Source organism: Telopea speciosissima, chromosome 10 (genome assembly GCF_018873765.1).
Source record: "Telopea speciosissima isolate NSW1024214 ecotype Mountain lineage chromosome 10, Tspe_v1, whole genome shotgun sequence".
In the NCBI taxonomy this organism is placed as follows: Eukaryota; Viridiplantae; Streptophyta; class Magnoliopsida; order Proteales; family Proteaceae; genus Telopea; species Telopea speciosissima.
The window spans coordinates 48309179-48329197 of NC_057925.1; the positions used below are offsets into that span (position 1 = coordinate 48309179).

General features: G+C 39.8%; 1 protein-coding gene and 1 long non-coding RNA gene across 2 annotated transcripts; both read left to right on the forward strand.

Annotated features, from left to right (window-relative positions):
- The first annotated feature begins 246 nt into the window (after window positions 1-246).
- On the forward strand, window positions 247-18442 carry LOC122642733. Its single transcript, XM_043836310.1, has 6 exons — window positions 247-509; window positions 7408-7750; window positions 16596-16680; window positions 16951-17037; window positions 17119-17355; window positions 18057-18442. Exons 1-6 carry the CDS (start codon window positions 349-351, stop codon window positions 18131-18133), a joined length of 990 nt encoding a protein of 329 aa, XP_043692245.1. The 5' UTR covers window positions 247-348; the 3' UTR covers window positions 18134-18442.
- Window positions 9596-10759, forward strand: LOC122642734. Its single transcript, XR_006330090.1, has 2 exons — window positions 9596-10009; window positions 10172-10759. It is a non-coding gene; the product is annotated as an uncharacterized LOC122642734 (long non-coding RNA).
- Window positions 18443-20019: the final 1577 nt, after the last annotated feature.

Below are 20019 nucleotides of genomic sequence, written 5' to 3' on the forward strand. Positions count from 1 at the left end.
AATACCGTCTAGAAGTCCTTATGGACAGCACAGATGGTCGGTAGTCAGTACTCCATACTCCATAGTCCATTACCCCAATCTCCAAGGCGTTCTGCGCCTCTGCTGCCCTTTCTCTCAATCAACTGCGATTCTCTGATCCTCACAGTCACAGATTCAGCTCGTCTGGTTGGAGTCCTAACTCCAAACTTATAAGTTGATCCCTCTGCCTGACCTCTGATTTCATTGGACGTATTATTTGTTTTCCGATTCGTCAATCATTATTTTTCAACAGTTCCGATCATACGGTCATGAACACGATCTGAGTAACACAATCACTGCGTCTTCGTAACGATCGTAGAGCCTTAGATAATGGCAGGAGTAGCTCTGTTGTTAGATCTTTTGAGGAAAAATCCCTCTGTTTCGACCCAAACCCTGCATTCTTATGGCTTATTCTCCGCAACTGTTGCTGCTTCTGCCGCCGCCGCTTCTGTTGCAGCTGGAAGACCTTTTGCTTCTAGGTTTTTGTTCGGGTACGTTGCCTATAATCTCTTTAATTGCCCCGAACTCTTCTCTCTTTTTCTTTCTTTGAGTTTGTATTTGTTTTGAAGTTTGGTTCTAGAAAAAGGTTTATATTAGAGCATGATTAACATGGAGAAAATTTTAGATGTCGTTGCAGTGGTGGCTGATTAATGTTTTTGTATGAATCAGTAGTTTATTTTTTAAAAGATGATCGATCATGGTTTTGCTTCTTTCATAGATTTGAACGTCTAGGTGGGTTTGACAAGAAAATAGAGTTGTAAATGTGGTTTGTGCATTTTTTTTTTCCGGTTCATCAATTTGCGCCTTTTGTCAGTTAATTCTTACCATATCCCTTTGGCTTCAGTAAGGAATTAAGCAATGCTTTGATTAAGAGTTAAATTTCTCCTCTTATTCAGGCTGCTTTCAACTCATGCATGTAGATATCTTATTTCTGCAAATTGTCTTCCTCTCTTCTGTTCTTTTTTCATTCTTATCTTTCCCTCTTTTTTTATAGCTTCGGGAGTCTGATTTAGGCTGTTTTGTTACTATACTAATGATGTAGGATATTTTCCAAATGGTGTAGATGTGAAACTTGGATGATTCAGTACTCTAGTTGTCAGTAATAATATGCTCCATTCCCTTTCTAAATCAATTTGGTTTGTTCTAAAGATCCACCCCTCTAATCAATTTTTCTGAGTAACAGAGACTTTATTTTTCAAAGTTCTGCTGTGTCAGACACTGTGTCCATGTTCTGCCTTTATTGGGTTCTATTGCTTCTGTTTTCCATATAAGCACACTTTTCATAAAATGGTGCTGTTTGGTCGCCATAAACCACTGCTGGGCAATGAAAATTATATCTATATGCAGTCATCTTTGTAAGCACTCAAATTTGGAATTATAATGGGTGGGGTTATTGCTTGGCATTTCTTGGATCAAGGTTGGCAACAATGGGGAAATTTGACAACATGGTGTTGCTGTGAAGCCCTAATTTGGTTTGATCCAAAACCTCAGTCTTGTTAATGGGTATTCAAAATTTTCCTTCATTCCTTGTAATGGGTTGTTAATTGGGATCATCATTTCCGTCAACGTGGAATGTTGATGAAGAAGAAAACACAATAGCATTCTTCAACCCCCTCTGTTTTTCTTCCTCCCCCCCCCCCCCCCTCATATCAGATGCTCCGTCTCAATTGAGTCGTACTTGAACATCTGATGCTGAAGGGGTTATTCTAGGACACTGTAGTTTTCTTTTTAGTTTCCCTTCATACTAGTTTCTTCTTGGGCTCTTATATGTTGGTGTTAATTGTCTGGCAGTACCCAGTACTACCATGAGTATTCATCATTGAGGAATGTTGAGGAAGAAAAGTAACACATTTTGCATTGTTCAACCCCTCTCTCTCTCTCTACCGTTTCAATTGACTCATGTTAAACTCGTGATGCTGATATGGTCACTTGAGGGTATTGTGCCATTCTTATTAAATCTCTTTTATACAAGGAATTTTCTTATTGACACCCCCTAAGGTGTCAAAGAATTTGTAACATTATTTTTTTGTCATTTTAGTATAACACACATTTTCTTTCAATGAGGGTAAAACTATCTCTCTCTTTCTCGTATCAGGTACTCTCTACCATCTTCTTCTCCTTTCTTCCTCCTAACTTCAGTTTCTGGTTCACATTTGTGTTAGCATATACCAGCAGTCCCTTAGGTAGTAAGTTGGATCTCCTCCATCTCCTTTCTTTTCTTCCCTCTCTTTTGGTCGAAGGCACCTCTACCTTAGGCAATTCCACCCTAGGTTTCCAGCCACAAAATATCCTTATTCTGTGAGAATCAGTCCTGCAATTAGGGAGCCCCTGAATCTGTCCTCCGGGCCAAGGGTTGCAGAATATTTGAACTTCAGTTAGCCATCTGTTGAGTTTGATATCGCTTGCAACAAAGGTTGCGATTCTTCATCCCCAGTTTCAGGTTGATTGGGTTCCTCGCAAAGATGATCTTAAGCCTGCAACTAGCTCTTCTTTCCGCTGGGTTCTGGTTGAGTTCGAAGGAAGAAGATAATAACCCCTTCCCCATGATTCCTCTCTCTTTTATTTTCTTTACCCCACTATCCAATTTCACCCTTCCATATTGTCATTAACCCCTTCTATCCTTTAATTTGTTTTGCTTCCAAATCTGTCCCTACACAATAAAAATGATAATTCCTTTTACGTCCTTTCTTCTTTGCCTTCCTAATTAAGCTTTTGAAATACTAGTTATTTACACTTTTTGCCATTTCGTTCAGTTGAGCCATGTGATAATCGGGTGGGCCCACAAGCAACCTAATAAGGGTTATTCTAATCTGGGTTTGCATCAGAAAGGACGGGGTCTGGAGAAGAACTATTGGGATAGAATTGCCCCTTCAAATAGATATAGCAGCTATACCTATGAAATGGTTTTACTATAAAAATCTCTTTTCAAATTTCCAGCTAGTGTCACTTGGAATGGTTAACTCTGTACCATAGAAAGGAAATATCCCACTACTGAAATGTATAAGATTGATTTCATTCCTTTATGGATGGATGACATCACATGCAATGGTTGGCTGTTCTCCTCGAAGATTGACACAGTGATCCTTGTCATGTCGGCCTTGCTTCTTTCTATGTTGGGAGTAGCAGAGTAGGCCTTGATGTATTTTTTTTTCTTTGGGGGGGGGGGGACCTATATTACTAATTGACATTTATTTGCAATCCCAGGTTTCAAAGCCCTAATTTTGGGTCATATGATAGTACTCAATTAATCAAGGATAATGGCAATATTGTAATTCTGGAACAATATAGGACCCTTTTGGAAGAGGCAAATAACAGTTAAGACCAATTGCTAATTAAACTTGAAGAGAGGGTTTTTTTGGAATTTATAGTAAAGGGAGGAAGGGTGCAAGTGTTAGCTAGTGCGTCTCCTATAAGCGACGAGCTGCGTTGGCACCCAAATGTGGTGATAATAGGCAAGGGTTCTCGCACCATGGCCGAGTATTGGTAAAGAAGCTAGTCCAAAAGCGTAGGATTAGATTAGCAGCTTGGAACATTGGATCTTTAATAGGTAAGAGTCTAAAATTGATAGATGTTATGAGGAGGAGGAGGATTAACATAGCTTGTATTCAAGAGACTAGACGGAAGGGTAAAAAAGCTAAGGAGTTGGACGACTTTAAACTTTGTTATATGGGGGATAAAGTAATAGAAATGGAGTGGACATAGTAGTGGATAAATATTTAAAGAATGATGTGGTGGATGTCAAAAGATTCGGAGATAGGATTTTATCCATCAAACTTGTGTTGGAGAAAGAGGTTTGAGGGCGGACCTTGGTGCAACGGTAAGGTTGCTTCATTGCGACCTAGTGGTCGGGGGTTCGATTCGGGAAAGAGCCTCTCTGCGAAGCAGGGGTAAGGCTGTGTACATTATGACCCTCCCCAGACCCCGCAATGGTGGGAACCTAACCTCGTGCACTAGGTATGCCCTTTTTTGTGTGTTAGAGAAATAGGTCATCAATATAATTAGCGCTTATGCACCTCAAGTAGGGTTGGATGAAAGTAGTAAGTTACAATTTTGGGAGCAATGGATGGATTAGTGCAAGGTTTTAGTCAAGGAGAAAGGATTATTATATCTGAATGGACATGTTGGGAAAGATCGTAGAGGCTATGACGGTGTACATGGAGGATAAGGATTTGGAGAGAGGAGAGGAGGTGATCTCATTTTTTTTGATTTTGTTGTGGTTTATGATTTATCCATTATAAACACTTATTTTGAAAAGAGAGAGAAGCATTTAATTACCTTCAAAAGTGGGCATCATGGTAGCCAAATAGATTTCTTCCTAACTAGAAGGTCCAATAGATTATTATGTAAGGACTGTAAGGTTATACCTAGGGAGGGCCTAACAACACATCATAGGTTACTGGTCATGGATATGTGCCTCACTACGCAGAATCGTAAGAAAGGTGGGCTTATTTTCCCAAGGATAAGGTGGTAGAGCTTAAAAGGAAATATTTGGAATCATTTAGTGATAAAGTGGTCAAACAAGGAAAGTGGGACTTTAAGGGAGACACTAATACGATGTGGAATGAGATGACTATTTGTATTAAGAAGGATGCTGAAGATGTTTTAGGCGAATCAAAAAGAAAATGTCATTCCTCTAAGGAGATTTGGTGCTGGGCTTATGAGGTTCAAGCAACCATTAAGACTAAGAAAACTAGTTTTATGTCATGACAAAGGACTAAGGATGTAGATGATCTACAAAGGTATAAATTTGCCAGAAATGAAGCCAAGAAGAATGTGGGAAAAGCATGGGTGAAGAAATATGAAGATCTTCATAACAATCTGAGCACAAAGGAAGGGGAAGAAGTTATTTATAAGATAGCTAAAATGTGGGAAAGGAAGAGTAGAGATCTCGACCATGTTAGATGTATAAAAAATAAAGTTGGTAAAGTACTAATAAGGGATGAGGACATTAAGTAGACGGGGAAAGATTATTTTTGCAGCCTACTAAATGGAAACACTACTAGTAATAGTGTCATGGAAGATTGCATTACCCATCAAAACACCACATGTCGTAGATATATACGAAAAATTAGGGTGTCTGAAGTAAAAGAAGCTTTAAGGAGGATGAAAGTAGGCAAGACACAAGGTCCAGATGAGGTCCCAATAGAAGTGTAGAAGAGCTCAAGAATCTGTGGTTTTTGTTTCATGAAATAAGGGATTATGTGCTAATTACGAAAGAGGTTATCTTCAACCCCTCAATAAAGGCAACCAGCGGCAACGTCTATCGATTCCAATTGATAAAGCTCCCTGATGCAGAGCTGAAGCACTACATCCGCAAGAAGAAAGAAGAACAAGAAGTTGCCCAAGTAGAAGTAGTAGTAGTGGTCCAATAGTTTTTTTGTTTCCCAGGATTTTTTATGTTTTTAAATTGAACCGGCCAACGTGGTTGAACCAGTGGTTCAATTTAAGTGACCTGAGTCACCCCCTTTTATTTATTATGTAAATTTTTTTTTTTTTGGGTCCACACCACACTTCCACGATTTAGAGAGAGTGTGGACTAGTCAAGTTAAGTCGGCTAGGGGTGGTTAGATTCCTAGGTTGAGTAGGTGTAAGGCTGTTGAGCCCTATTTAAATTAATAGAATTTGTGGAGCTCATTACTCTCCACTTTGAAATTAAAATTATGCTTGTGCAAGCTGCTGCTGCTTCTCTTTCACTGTGAAGATTGCTTTGTGTCTGATTAAAGCAGGTGGGATTGGTGTTTGATCCAATCGACACCTTGCGGTGGGAAGCCCAGGTGGTTCGTACAAGCTCTCCTTTGCAAGATTCAATTTTTATTCAAGGTTCTGCTGCTGCCGATTGATCTCTGCTACTGCAAGTAATTGTGACAACATCCCCATCCCCTTACGTCTTCTTCTCATCCTCTACAGCCCAACCCTAACCTTCCCCAGTTAGTTTTTACTGTTTCCCACACTCTAAATGCTGTCCAGACCTAACCCTCCATCAGAATTATATCAAATTCAAACCACAGCATCACCAACATACCCCCTCCACTCAATCCATACCTCTGCCCCACCCGGCCCTCAAAACCCTAGATGCCTTTAACCTCCTTTAAACCCCCAAAACCCTAAATTCCTGTCCACATAATTCCGGCCCATAATTCCAGCCATTAAAACCCTTCCTTACTCTGGCAGAGTGCTCATCTCTACCCCTGGAGAACTCGATCCAAAGCTCCCTCCCAATTTCCCACTATAAACCCTAGATTCTCTCACTTCACTCTTTTCAAAAACCCGAAACCCTAACTTGCTGCCATTCAATATTACACACTTCTGCTCATCAAACCATCACTGGACCTTCATTGATAGACTCCCCTACACCTGCCTAGCATAACCATACCCTCAAACCCTAACCCTAACCCTAACCCTAACCCTAATTTTGACCTAAATCCTTATTCTGCCCCAATCGGACTGCCTGTTCATAGAAGATCCTGTAGTACTGGTTCCTAGTTGGTCTCCTATCCACCTAGGACTACATTACTCTCTCGATACTAATCTATTCCGGTTGAAACTCAGGAATTAAACCTTAACTCATTACTCTCTTAGAAGTTAGAACATGCTGTAACAGTCCCCAAATCACGGATTAAATAGCTTTTTTTATGCTGCAATCTGGTCTGGTGGTAGAAAGGAAAACCCATATCTGAACTTGACAGTAACTTCCCAGTCCAGCAGGTTCTCAAACTGAAGTTCGGCAAGAAGGGGTCGCCCAAGGGTGTCAGCTGACCCTCCCAAGTTTGGGATTGGGAGATCAAAGCATGAAAGAGATCGACTAGGTTTCTAGTGAACACAGTTTAGTGCAGGTACAGAACTGAGAAAAGAATAGAAGAATAAGGGAACAGAGAAAGAAGAAATAAAGGAAATAGGAAGGTAAGATAAGAGCTTACCGGAGAGGGAATGAATCACACTGGAGAGTGGAAGAGAACAGGGAAACGGTAACCCACGGCAGTAGAAAATTTCCAATATTCTTATTCACTGTCTTCCAACGCAGGTTACATGCAACTATATAAAGATAAAGAATAGACTCCTATAGGAACTACTAAAACAACTTCTCTCAAAATAGAAAATTAACATCTAAATCTAATTCCCTACACAGCTCTCTCCAATATAAAATAAAAGGCAATTACAAAAATATCCCCAATTAACTAAATAAACTCTACCAACCCTTATTGGACCAAAAACCAAGATTGGGCTGGTTTCGCCTTGGTCTGGGCTTCCAGATCAGGTTATGTTGGTCCAGTCATGATAGCACTACTGCATCAACTGCTCTGCTCTTTAAACAACAATTGTGATTTAGTGTCTCGATATTTACCATTCCTTTGAAAAGACCTTACTGTTTGTTGTCCTGGTATGTTTCAGTGATGGAGGGATATCAGTTGCTTTTTCTGATGCTGGTGCAGAATGGGCTGAAGATTACATTTCTAATTTACGAAGTGCTTCTGCAAATATCTTTCAGCATGGTTCTATCAAATACAATACCAAGGAATACCCAATAGAATTGAAGCCTTTATTCTCAGCTTTTGGACTGAGGTCTTTTGCAATGACATCCTTGAGGTCCTTCTTAATGTTTTATTTGCCTCTTTTGGAGCCACGTTCGAACATAAACGAGGACGATGATGATTTCTTACAGGACTCCTCAGAAGAGCAGCATATTGATTTGGTTGTTCCCTTTAAAAAATCCATCAAGCAAATAATTCGTGAGGTAAGTATTTACCAATTTCTTCCATATTTGTCACAAAGATTTATCTGGTTTAATCAATGTCAAATTGCCACTTTGCTAACTCATCCTGTTCCAGGATATTTTCATTCCTTATAATTAGCAAATTTGAGTTGGGAAAAAGGAAAATTGCGAAGGGCTTGAATCTACTGACATGAGAAGCATTGAATAGATAAAACTCTGGGGAACCACATTTTTGGTTGTCCAAGTCTTGTGGCTGTTGGCCTAACTAACAACTCATGAACCAACTTCTGTCATCCAAAGATTTCACCAGACTTAGCACGGGCATCGGACCTGTCTCAGTGATGGTGGATCCTGTCTTAACTGGTTCAATCACATATAATTAGAATTGGGAAAAGGTAAACCGATGAGTAACTCTATTCTCACTGGAAGGAGAAAGATTCAGATTCCTGCTGAAATCTAAAAGGCTTGTCTATTATTTGTTGGACATTTTCACTGTTGGATTTCTTGCATGTCCATACTTGTCGTGCAAACCTTACCCTCCCTTTTCCTACACAACCGCCCAGGTGAAGGCAGGATTTGATCCCAGGACCTGGCAACAATAGGCCTAGGTCATTACCAGCTGCGCTAGCTGGCACTTATGCATGTTTTGACTTTAAGCCAGCTTAACACAGTCATACTTGGATGTTTCCTTTCAGTTCTAAATTTTTGTTGATTGTGTCCTTTTTGACACTGTTTATTTATTTGCACTAAAATACACCTTATTTAGTGAATGTTTTCCTAGTCTGACACACAAATATAACTTTACCTGGTCTGTGCACCTTGTTGTCATGTGGAAGGGTGATGTAGCTATTCTGACCGTTGGATATTTAGGAAATGACATGAATAGGTCCATGTGTCATCCTTCAGCCCCAAATTCAATCATGTACCCTCCAATGTATGTTATGCACCCTCTCCAATAGTCCTGAATTTTGAAATGCTTTATTTCCATTTTGTTAACTCCATTTGGTGAAACTTGCCATGTGAGCAGGGATCCTTGGGTTGTACATGTGAACAAAATTTCTGCGTCATCTGACCTGCTATGTGGCAGTAACTGAGGGCAGACCAGGAAACCGTTACCCTATTTTTATTTATGTTTCCCATCATGTTTGCCCTTAGCTTTACTTACCTTTTTACCTACGTAATATAATATTATCTGACATATGAAGAGGCAAGGGGATAGAAGTTACTATTCCATAATGTAAGCATCAAATAAGTTCATTGTTATGTTGCCTTCCACTTTTTGGAAGGACCCCTTTCCCATTGTAGCTTGGATTACCTACCTGGAGAAATTCAAATACATGCCAATCACACGTAATAGATTATATTTATAAAGGTGTGTCACCATTCTGGATCAGGGTTTGCTTTGTCTGTGTCTACACATCATAGAGGTTAGATTTATTTTGTATTTATGACTAACCTGTTGATATTATCTCTCTTGAGATCTCATCAATCATTCTCTGCTGTGCTTTGCCCTAAAACTATTTCCAATAACTTTCAGATTTCAATAATTATACTGACCGTTGTCTTTTAGTAAGCATTTAATCCAACCTTCTCCCTCACTCTTAGTTCTTTAATTGGTGGGGGAATTTATCATGCTTCTTCTGTTTAAAATTTGTTTTACAAAGATGACCATGAATTTAGAGGTTCATTGATCATTAACTCCCTGTTCCAAGCCCAAATAAAGGAGGATTGGTGCGTCAGGTCGGCAGCCGGCATTGTAAAAACTTTAACCAAACCCTTTTGCATGGATTCTGGGATTTTTTATTTTCAACCATGTGCTAGGGTGTCCCCCCACAAGCAACACATTGCATTATAACCCTGGTGTAGTGGATAGTGAGCAAGGCTTAGCTAGCGCATCCCTTGTAAGCGACACACTGCTTTGTTGCTGGTTGTGGTGACAAGTGGGCAAGGGTTCTTGCACCATGGACAAGTGCAAGTAAAGAAACTAATCCAAAAGCGTAGGATTAGATTAGCTTCTTGGAAAATGGGAACTTTAATGGGAAGGATTTTGAATTGATAGATATAGTGAGAAGAAGAATTAAGATAGCTTGTATAAATTAGACTAGATAGAAGGGTAAAAAGGCTAAGGAATTAGATCATTATAAACTTTGGTATACTGGGGATCAAAATAATAAAAGTGGGGTGAGAATAGTAGTAGATGAATATTTTAAAAATGATGTTCTATATGTTAAAAGAATTGGTGATAGGATAATATCCATCAAACTTGTGTTAGGAAAAGAGGTAAAAGGGCGTACCCAGTGCATGAGGCTCCCGCTATTGCGGGGTCTGGGGAGGGTCAAAATATATGCAGCCTTACCCCGACTTCATGGAGAGGCTGTTTCCAAACTCGAACCCGCAACCACTAGGTCGCAATGGAGCAACCTTACCGAGTTAGGAAAAGAGGTAATCAATATAATTAGTGCTTATGCACTACAAATCGGATTAGAGCAAAATACTAGAAACAATTTTGGGAACACATGGATAGATTAGTTCAAGGAATTAGTCAAGGAGAAAAGATTATTATAGGGGGAGATTTAAATGGATGTGTTGGAAGAGATAGTAGACGTTATGAAATAATTCATAGAGAATATGGTTTATGAGATAGGAATGAGGAGGGAACTTTAGTTTCAGAATTTGTTGTGGCTTATGATTTATCAATAATCGGCACATGCTTTTAAAAGAGAGCATATTTAATAACCTTCAAAATTCGGTAAAATAGGCTTCTTTCTAACTAGAAGGTTGATAGGTTATTATGTAAAGATTGTAAGGTTGTACCAAGGGAGAGCTTAACCACGCAACATAGGTTAATGGTCATGGATATGTGTTTTAAAATGCTCAATTTTAAAAAATGTTAGATTATTTGTCCTAGGATAAGCTGGTAGAACTTAAAAGGAGAAAACTTGAAGACATTTACTGATAAATTAGTAACACATGAAAGGTGGGATTTCAATGGAGACTAATATGATGTGGAACAAGATGGCTACTTATATTAAGAATGTATCTAAAGAAGGTTTAGGCGAATCTAAAGGAAAACGACATTCATCTAAGGAAATTTGGTGGTGGAATAATGAAAAGTTCAAGCAGCCATTAAGGTTATGAATCTAATTTAAAATGTTAGGGAAGGCAAAGACTAAGAAATATGAGGATCTCTATATCAATTAGGCACAAAGGAGGGGGGGGGGGGGGGGCGGAAGATATCTATAAAAGTGAAGATGGTAATGTATTTATAAATAATGAGATTAAAGAGAGATGGAAAATTTATTTCTACAACTTACTAAATGAAAACAATACAAGTCATAGTGTTTTAAAAGGTTGTAATAACCATCAAGAAACCAAAAATCTTAGATATATACCGAAAATTAGGGTGTCTGAAGTAAAAGAAGCTTTAAAGAGGATGAAAATAGGTTAAGCAGGTCTAGATGGTACTTTGGTAGAGGCGTGAAAGAGCATAGGAATTAGTGGAATAACTTGGCTAGCTAAGTTGTTTAATAAGATCATGAGCACAAGAAAAATGCCAGACGAATGAAGGAGAAGTATTGTGGTTCCAATTTATAAAAATAGAGGTGTTATTCAAATCTGTAATATTAAATTAGGGGAGAGAGTAATTGAAACCTGTCTGAGACAAGAAACTAATAAATTGGATAACTAATTTGGTTTTATGCCAGGAAGATCAACCACAAAAGCTATTTATTTGCTTGAGAGAGTACTTCAAAGATTTAGAAAATGTAAGAAAGTACTCCATATCTTTTTTATTGACATAAATAAATCTTATGAGAGAGTCCCTAGAGAGTTAATTTGGCAAGTTTTAGAGGAAAAGTGCTTTGATTAAGTATGTGGGCATAGTTAAAGATATATATAATGGTGTAGTGACTTGTGCAAGGACAGTTTTGGGGGGGGGGGGAGGGGAGTAGTGAATTCCCAGTTACAATCAAATTACATCAAGGATCAACTCTAAGCTCGTATTTGTTTGAACCAATCATAGATGAGCTGACTAGAGGCATCCAAGACCAGAACCCTTGGTGTAAAAATTTTGTTATTGATATTGTTTTGGTGGACGAAACAAAAGTAGGGATAAATACATAGTGGGAATTATGGAGATCAATGATGTAGACTTAAGGGTGCATATACAAAGAGGAATAAAGGCCACAAACAGACCCACTAATGTAGAAGGAGTTCAACTAAGAACCACTCACAGTAGGATCGATAATAGTTACAGTAGAACACCAAAATAGAAACTAAATCAGAATTAGTAACTTAGTGAATAAGGACCAAACCAGCAGCAGGAATGGCTCCAAAGTAGGATCGAGTGAAGGCCTAGGCAAGGGTGGTTTGTGCTCCAAGTATCAGCCAATTCTAATGGCTGGTTGTGAAGTTAATTCAAGTCTGAAGTTTGCAGCAGATTCTGGGCAGAACTGAGATCGCAGGTGCAGCAGTCCTTCACTTGATTGTGTAAACAGCAGCAGCAGTACTTGGTGATGATTGTGGATTGATTCAAGTCTTCAAAGAGTTCTCCAGCTGCAGTTTATTGCAGTCACAACTCACAAGATGGCAGCAACAGTAGGGGTCGATTGGAAGAACTAAAAAAAAAAGAAAATAGAAGGATAGATAGAAAGGGGGATAGGGATAGGAGGGGGGGGGGTAGGCTATCTCAACATTGAGTCTCTCACCCATAGCTATCTCAGCTGTTGAAAGGCAAATTCTTTCTCAGAATTGGAAGGGGGTTGGTGGTAGGTTATCTCAGCATTGGGTCTCTCACCCACAGCTATCTCAGCTGTTGAAAGGCAAATTCTTTCTCAGAATTGTGCTTGTAAATTTCATTAATCAATTGGTGACTCGGGTGCCAATTTTGTTGTTTCGGTAAGCTTACAAAATAGAAAAGTAAGAAATTGGAACTACTAAGGCTTTAAAGAATCCAGCCTTCTAAACAAACAAGGAAACAAAAATAGAAACTAACAAAAATTAGAAGCTACCTAAATGAAATAAAATAAACTTTCTAAAACTGAAAATAGAAAATTAACTTTGGCAGCATTAGGATAAGATCTTTCTCCACTTGATGGGCCCACAGGATCTTCTAAAAAGCATCCCCCCACACAAGGCAAATATGGGCTGTGACATTGTTCACGTGAACAGTAACATGAACAATGTTTTGGTCTTTTTTTCTTCATATTTCGATCTACATCAACTCTACCCCACTTAAAAGAAATTCGACCTCGAATTTTAACAAGTGTAGGACCAATCTTCGTGTTGTGCACGTTTGTCTTCAATCCATAGCAGGATTCAGGTAGTGCTTTGAAGATACGAATGTAATCCAAAAGGTTTGGAGTTCGTTCTTCAAAGTACTTTGGTGGAATAACAAATTCCACGTGTTCAACTTCCACATCATCAGTCGTGTCCATGGGGTTGTCCACGAATGTTTCTTCGACCTTCTTTGCTTTAAACTTAAGCTCTCTAAGTTTTCCTTGTCATTCATAGCCTCCTCAATGGTTTCTTCTTGTTGGGGAACCATAATCATCTCGGCTGTCTCTTCCTTGACGACTTCGACATAGGCCTCCTTAGTAGGACCATTGAGCTGTTTGTCTAACATCTGCAGAATTGCTTGCAGTGTCATAGTAGCATTTGTAGGAGGTGGACGGTAACCAGGACAAAAATCAGCTTTTAGCTCTTGAACTTCTCTCTTCAAAGAAGCAACTCCTTCAACCAACTGTTGTACAGCTAATAAAAGATCATCACTAGCATTTATCAGAGCATGGTTAGGGTTCTTAGAATTCCCCTCTTCCATGGCTTTGATACCAAATAATGTAGGAGTTCAACTAAGAACCACTCTACAGTAGGATCGATAATAGTTGCATTAGAACACTAAAATAGAAAAAATAAAAGGCTGAAATTAGAAAGTAATCAAATCTGAGCAGACCAGCCGCAGGAATGGCTCCAAAGTAGGGTTGAGTGAAGGCCTAGGCAAGGGTGGTTTGTGCTCCAAATATCAGCCAATTCTAATGGCTATTTGTGAAGGTATTCATGTCTGAAGTTTGCGGCAGATTCTAGGCAGAACTGAGATCGCAGGGTGCAGCAGTCCTTCACTTGATTCTGTAAACATTAGCAGCAGTACTTGGTGATGATTGTGGATTGATTCAAGTCTTCAAAGAGTTCTCCAGCATTAGTTTATACCAGTCACAAGATGGCAGCAACAGTAGGGGTCAATTGGAAGAACAAAAAATAGAAAATAGAAGGATATATAGAAAGGGGGATAGGGATAGGAGAGGGGTGGGGGGGGGGGGATAGGCTATCTCAGCCTTGGGTCCCTCACCCCCAGCTATCTCAGCTGTTGAAAGGCAAATTCTTTCTCAGCATTAGAGGAAAGCATTGCTTGTAAAGTTCATTAATCAATTGGTGACTCTTTCTTACAATGGGTGCCTATTTTATAGCTTAGGCAAGCTTACAAAATAGAAACTAATGGAAAATAGAAACTACTAAGGCTTTATAGGATCCAGCCTTCTAAACAAACAAGGAAACAAAAATAAAAACTAAACTTTGGCAGCATTAGGATAAGATCTTTCTCCACTTGATGGGCCCACAAGATCTTTTAAAAAGCATCCCCACATAAGGCAAATATGGGCTGTGACACTGTTCACACAAACAGTAACGAACAGTGTTTTGGTCTTTTTTTCTTCATATTTCGATTTACATCACCCACACTTGGGCCCAACGACTGAAGTGTTTTAACTAGCTCATGATAGGCCATAACTTAAGTTGAGCTCACGATAGACCATAACTTAAGTTGCAAGTCAGGTCCATATATGGCCCATATGCTAATTATCACTTAAGCCCATGAGATAACTTTTGAGTAGCCATTGACCAGCTTGGTTGGAGGATTTCTTTGGTCCATGTGACTGCCACATGGGTGTTGCTACAAGCTAAATTGGTTTCTAAAGTGTTTTAGTTCCTATTATGCTTAGTTTTCATCTATATAATAGACTTATTGTCGCAGTGGCAACTAAGAATCTCACTTCTGTTTTTAGAAAGTTTCTATTTATTGTAGTGGCTTAGCAACCAAGTAACCCCATGCATGGTAGGATGACCATTGCTTATATCTTGTTATTGGAGCATATAAATAAAGGAGATAGGCATGATGCACACTATTTTGGCTATTTAAAAAATTGCTCTTGTAAGTGTAGCTACTGTGGTAATTCAGTTGCAAAGGTCCTTGGTGGTGAAGCTGACCTAATAAGCTTGGTGGTGATACCAAGTCATATCCTCCCTACCCTTCTCCCATCTTCTCTTTCTCTTTCTTCTACCTTGCTGTTCTGTTGATTTCCAGCAACCTCCTTCTTTACTATCTTGGTCATCTATTGGTAATATCTATTCCTTCTTATGTTTTCTCTTATATTTATCATATATCTGTTTGTTACTATTTCTGCAGATTTATTTTCTGTTTCTCCACTCCTACAGTTTTCTGATTTGCCATATTCTAACAGCAACTTTGTCGTACTCCCAATCCAGCACTTCGTTAAGGCTCAAACTTTGACCTAATATTCTCCTCCTTAGGCCTTACCTTCAACCAGGATTGGCACACCGTCCCTGTGCGGTAAGCTAGGGAGTGGCGCCAATGGGGGTGCAAGGCGGGGCATCATACAGGATGGGCAGGGAAGTCATTTCAAGATAGGCGCTAGCTTGTGGTATACTGGTGGTATGCCCAACCTTTTCCCCTTTTTTTTTTTCTTCTAAATTCTGTCCTTTTTAAGTTTCTAATTCCTGTTGCCTACTGTTCTATTCGATTCAAATCTCAGACCCATTCTGAGATATCATAGTTTATATATTCTGGTTTTACTGTGATTCTGTCCTGCGTAGTTTTGTTCAATAATCTGCCCTACATGTTATCGTTCCGTATCATCCAACCTTGGAATTAAAAGATATTAAGTAGAACAAAAAACAGAGTATATGGTGTGTGACTTTAACAAAAATAAGACTGAAAGTGGGGTGGTGAAAATTGATGATAGAGAGATACCACAAAGTGAAAATTTATGTACCTAGGTTCAGTCATAGATAAAGAAAGAATTAGAATAGGGTGGATGAAGTGGAAGGATGTGTCCGGAGTGTTGTGTGATCGCCGTATTTCTTTAAAATTCGAAGGAAAATTTTATAGGATAGTTATACGACCAGCAATGATGTATTGAGCTGAATGTTGGGAATGAAGAAACAACATGTAAACATACTTAGTGTAGCTGACTTAAGGATGTTGAGATAAATGGGTGGTAAAATTAGAAAAGATAAAATAAGAAATGAACAAATAAGAGCTGATTTAGGAGTAGTTTCGATACATGATAAATTGCGAGAGAGTCGTTTGAGGTGGCATGGGCATATATGCAAGGCCTTTGAATGCGACAGTACTGAGGGATGATTTGATTCAGATTGAAGGAGCTAAGAGAGGCAGGTGTAGACCTAAAATGACTCTACGAGAAGTGGTGAGGAGAGACATGCATAACTTGGGACTAGAAATAAGTATGGCTTTGAATAGAGTTGATTGCATAAAACTGATCCATGTCTCTGACCCCATTTAGGTGGGATAAGGCTGAGTTGAGTTAAGTTGTATTGATCATTGGCTACCACATTTGTTTTCTCTTTCGGAGAAGTATTTATTAGTCTAGCATCATTCTTATTGCGTTTTAAAAGATTTTGTTTGGCATGTTTGTTTATATTGTTTAGTATGTAGTAATCTTTGGCTATTAGCCTTCTGTTCTATGTCCTCGGAAATATAAAGGAATTCTTAATATATGTTTCCTCATTGTTAGTTTGATCCTTAGCCTAAGTCTTGAAGGGAATTTGAATGCAGACTACAGTTGTAACAACGAGGCGGTTGCTGGAAAGACTTGCTGTGCATTATGTGTCAGAGCGGATGGCATGGAAACTTCTGAAAGGTACTCCCTCTGCAACTGTGAGTCTTAAAAGGGGCAAAAGTAGGATAAATGAAATCACAGCTATTGATGTTATTATAGTATAGACCGTCGTCGTGGTTTCACATTGCACTGATTGCTAGTTGATAAAAAACTGATGTGTCAGGTGACTGTGTATAGCCTTCGTTCCCAGATATTTTCCAAATCTTTTGTTGCTATGTTGTTGTTCATGTGTTATTTTTGTTCTATCGGTCATTGCTAATAGTCAACTGATATTGGATTTACGTGTATTAGATGCTCCAAAATCTGCAAAGCGCAAGGCCGGAAGGGGGATGCCTACTTTTGTTTACTTCTACAGCGTCAGTAGAACTACTTTTAGAGGTCAAACTCTTACATTCGAAATGATGTTCACTCTAATCACTGTGCTGGATGCCTGACACCTCCTCTGGTTCGGTTTATCAGGTCACTTGCTGGGAGTCTTAGCATCATGGTTTGTCCAAGTTGGAATTGAGATATACCGGTGCTTCTCTCGTATTGCCAATGATGAAGAGGTTGATCAGGTTGCTAAACGTGAACAAATACGGGTTCTTGGGAAGAAAGTTTCAGGTGCAACTATAAGGTGTGGGTCAGCCTTGGTCTTTGCTTCTATTGGAGGTGGGATTGGTGCCCTTTTCCATCCTTCAGCAGGGCAATGGATTGGTAAGCAGATTGCATTATGTTTTGACTCTTATGTTTCCCATTTAACAATGTTCAGACTGTTTTCGCATGGAAAGGAGTGTGGGAGCCCTAAAAGGGCATATCCAGTGCACGTGGTTCTCGCCACTGTGGTCTGGTTAACCAGTTTAATAGTTCCTATCATTGGATGTGACATCCTAACTTTTCTGAGGTCTCCAATTTTCAGGTTCAGGTTATGTTCCTTATTTTAGTAATAAAAGTGGGGTTTGGTTTTGGGTTGCTCTCTGAGTTGTTAAACCCAGGGCCAATCATTGCTTTTACTGCTGGACCCAACACAAGCTGGTCCCGAGGTTCATATCCTTGGATTCCTTTCACCATTCTCTCCTCCCTGTTGGGGGGCAATAGAGATCGTCTACGGAGCTGCCCGTAGCAGCCTGTGCGGTGCAGACTGGGCCGCGTGCGCAATGACCGCCTTACCCCCTACCCAGTGTCTTGCCTGAGCGGGGGTAAGGTGGTCATTGCACGTGCGGCCCTGTCACGTCGCATAAGCTGCTACGGGCAGCTGGGCCATAGGAGATCTGGATCCGTTGGGGGGTGGGTTGAGGGGTGATGCTTTTATTTATCTGTTGTAGCCATTCTGCGGTTCCCATCCTGTATCAAGTTTTGATTCAAATTTTTGGTTTTTCTAATTGGCTAACAAATCAAGTTGTGTGCCTTTCCTACAGGCTGTGCTATTGGGGACTTTACAGGGCCCATAATTGTGACGTTTTGCTTGGAGAGGGCTTTTCACCTGGAGGTTTAGTATCCATGGGATTTGCTTAACATTTCTTAATTTATGCGCTGACTTGAAATTAGGACCAGTGCACCTTTATTGCGATTTAGATCTTCAAAACAGTTACTCGAAAGATTTAACTGTTTGTCTGAAAGCAACTATGGGACAGGTATTTGGAGTAGAAAAGCCACTTCACACCTCTAATAGGCTGTAGGCTGTAGGCTGAAGACTCAGTTTGGGAGTGGAATTCCAATTGCTTTTCTTACAGATTTGTCTCACAAACTTGGTTGTAAGAAATTTTGGACCTTGAAAAATAAGTTGCTGATAAACTGCCAGCATTCTTTCCTTGGCTCACGACTGTACTTGGAATGAATTAGATGATTCAGCTTTTGTTATCACTGACTGAATGGCTGTGGATGTGCAGTTAGTGGATTCTAGTCGTAGTAACCCATGTTACTCTCTCTAATTTCCTCTCGGAAATAAGTATTTTATTTTTTTTGGGGGGGGGGGGGGATGAAGAGAAGGGGAGTGTGTGCTACGCCGAGACAGAGAGGGAGAAAGGCAGGGCGGGGGACTAAATGACCAGCCTACCCCCATGAATGGCAATAATGATCACCCTGTTGATGTCACCGAACCCTCTGCATACGGGCCAAGCTCTCCCACTGAACTCTTGCCCTTTCTTACCATGCAGTAGATCGTGCATAGCCGATAAATCGGAAAATTAATTGTTTGATTGTATTTCTTAGAATTGGCTGTTAAGGGTCAGATTACAATAACATGCTAACAATTAACAAGTCAACAAAAAAGATTGAGGATATGATTCAGGGGCTGTGCGAGTTCGGAGGAGAATCTGTGACGGTATGCATAGATTGAAGCCAAAACAGTAATTCAAAATTAATAGAGGTACTTTTTTTGGTTTTTTGAGAAAGGGGGGAAATCTCTTCCCCTTATACTGCGATCTGGTTGATTAGCCATAGGAGCTTATCTACATCCACGACTAAGACCAATGCTTATTCTGTTGTTGCTTCACTGCAAACGTGGAAATCTCCTCCACCCCGACACAGGCCACAGCTTTTATAGATCTTACTAGTTAGGTCCATTGTGACCTGTAAGATATGAGACAAGCATACCTTCCTACTATCAAAATCCAGCAGATCCGAAGTGGGTACCCAATATAATTTCTGTGCAGTTTTTTTGGCAGTTAGTCTAGGAAGTGTCCAACCCAATAACTACTGTGAGCTGAAAACAGGATTGATAGAGAGCCTGAGAGGCGTAAGGGGGAGGGGAATTGGGGGGGGGGGGGGGGATTGCACTATTCTCCAATTATCCATTCTTCTGAAGTGAAGGTCAAAGATACCGTGGTAGTTGATAGGAACACCACCCTGGGAAGACCACTTCCGGCTCTACTTAACTGTGTTGGTGACTGTTTTCTCATTCCTGCACGCACCAATTTCCTCGTTTCAGGAGAGCCATTGGTTAGTCTTCAGAATCCAATTACAAGTTGCGTGGGTCAGGTAGCAGATCCTTCTACAGCATCCAACCAGCACCAAGGTACTGTCTCCTCTGGACAAACAATACAAGGACCTGCAACAAAAAAAGGCTGTCGACCGACCACCCTTCAATTGTGGTTCATGAGGCTTGCCAATAAGCATAAGTTAAACTATTACAACTATCCCTGATTAACCAACACTGTATTGAGAATGATCTGGGACTGACAAACTCACCACTAAATTCATGCTTACCACAATTCATAACCTTTTTGTTTGGGGTGTGTGCGATTGTGGCCAACTACAAGTCAATCTCAATACTGCACCTTAGTACCTCAAGAAATTGAATTTTTTATTGCTACAAATCATCCGTAGCATCTAAGTCAATCTCAATACTGCACCTTTGTACCTCAAGAAATGGAGATTGTA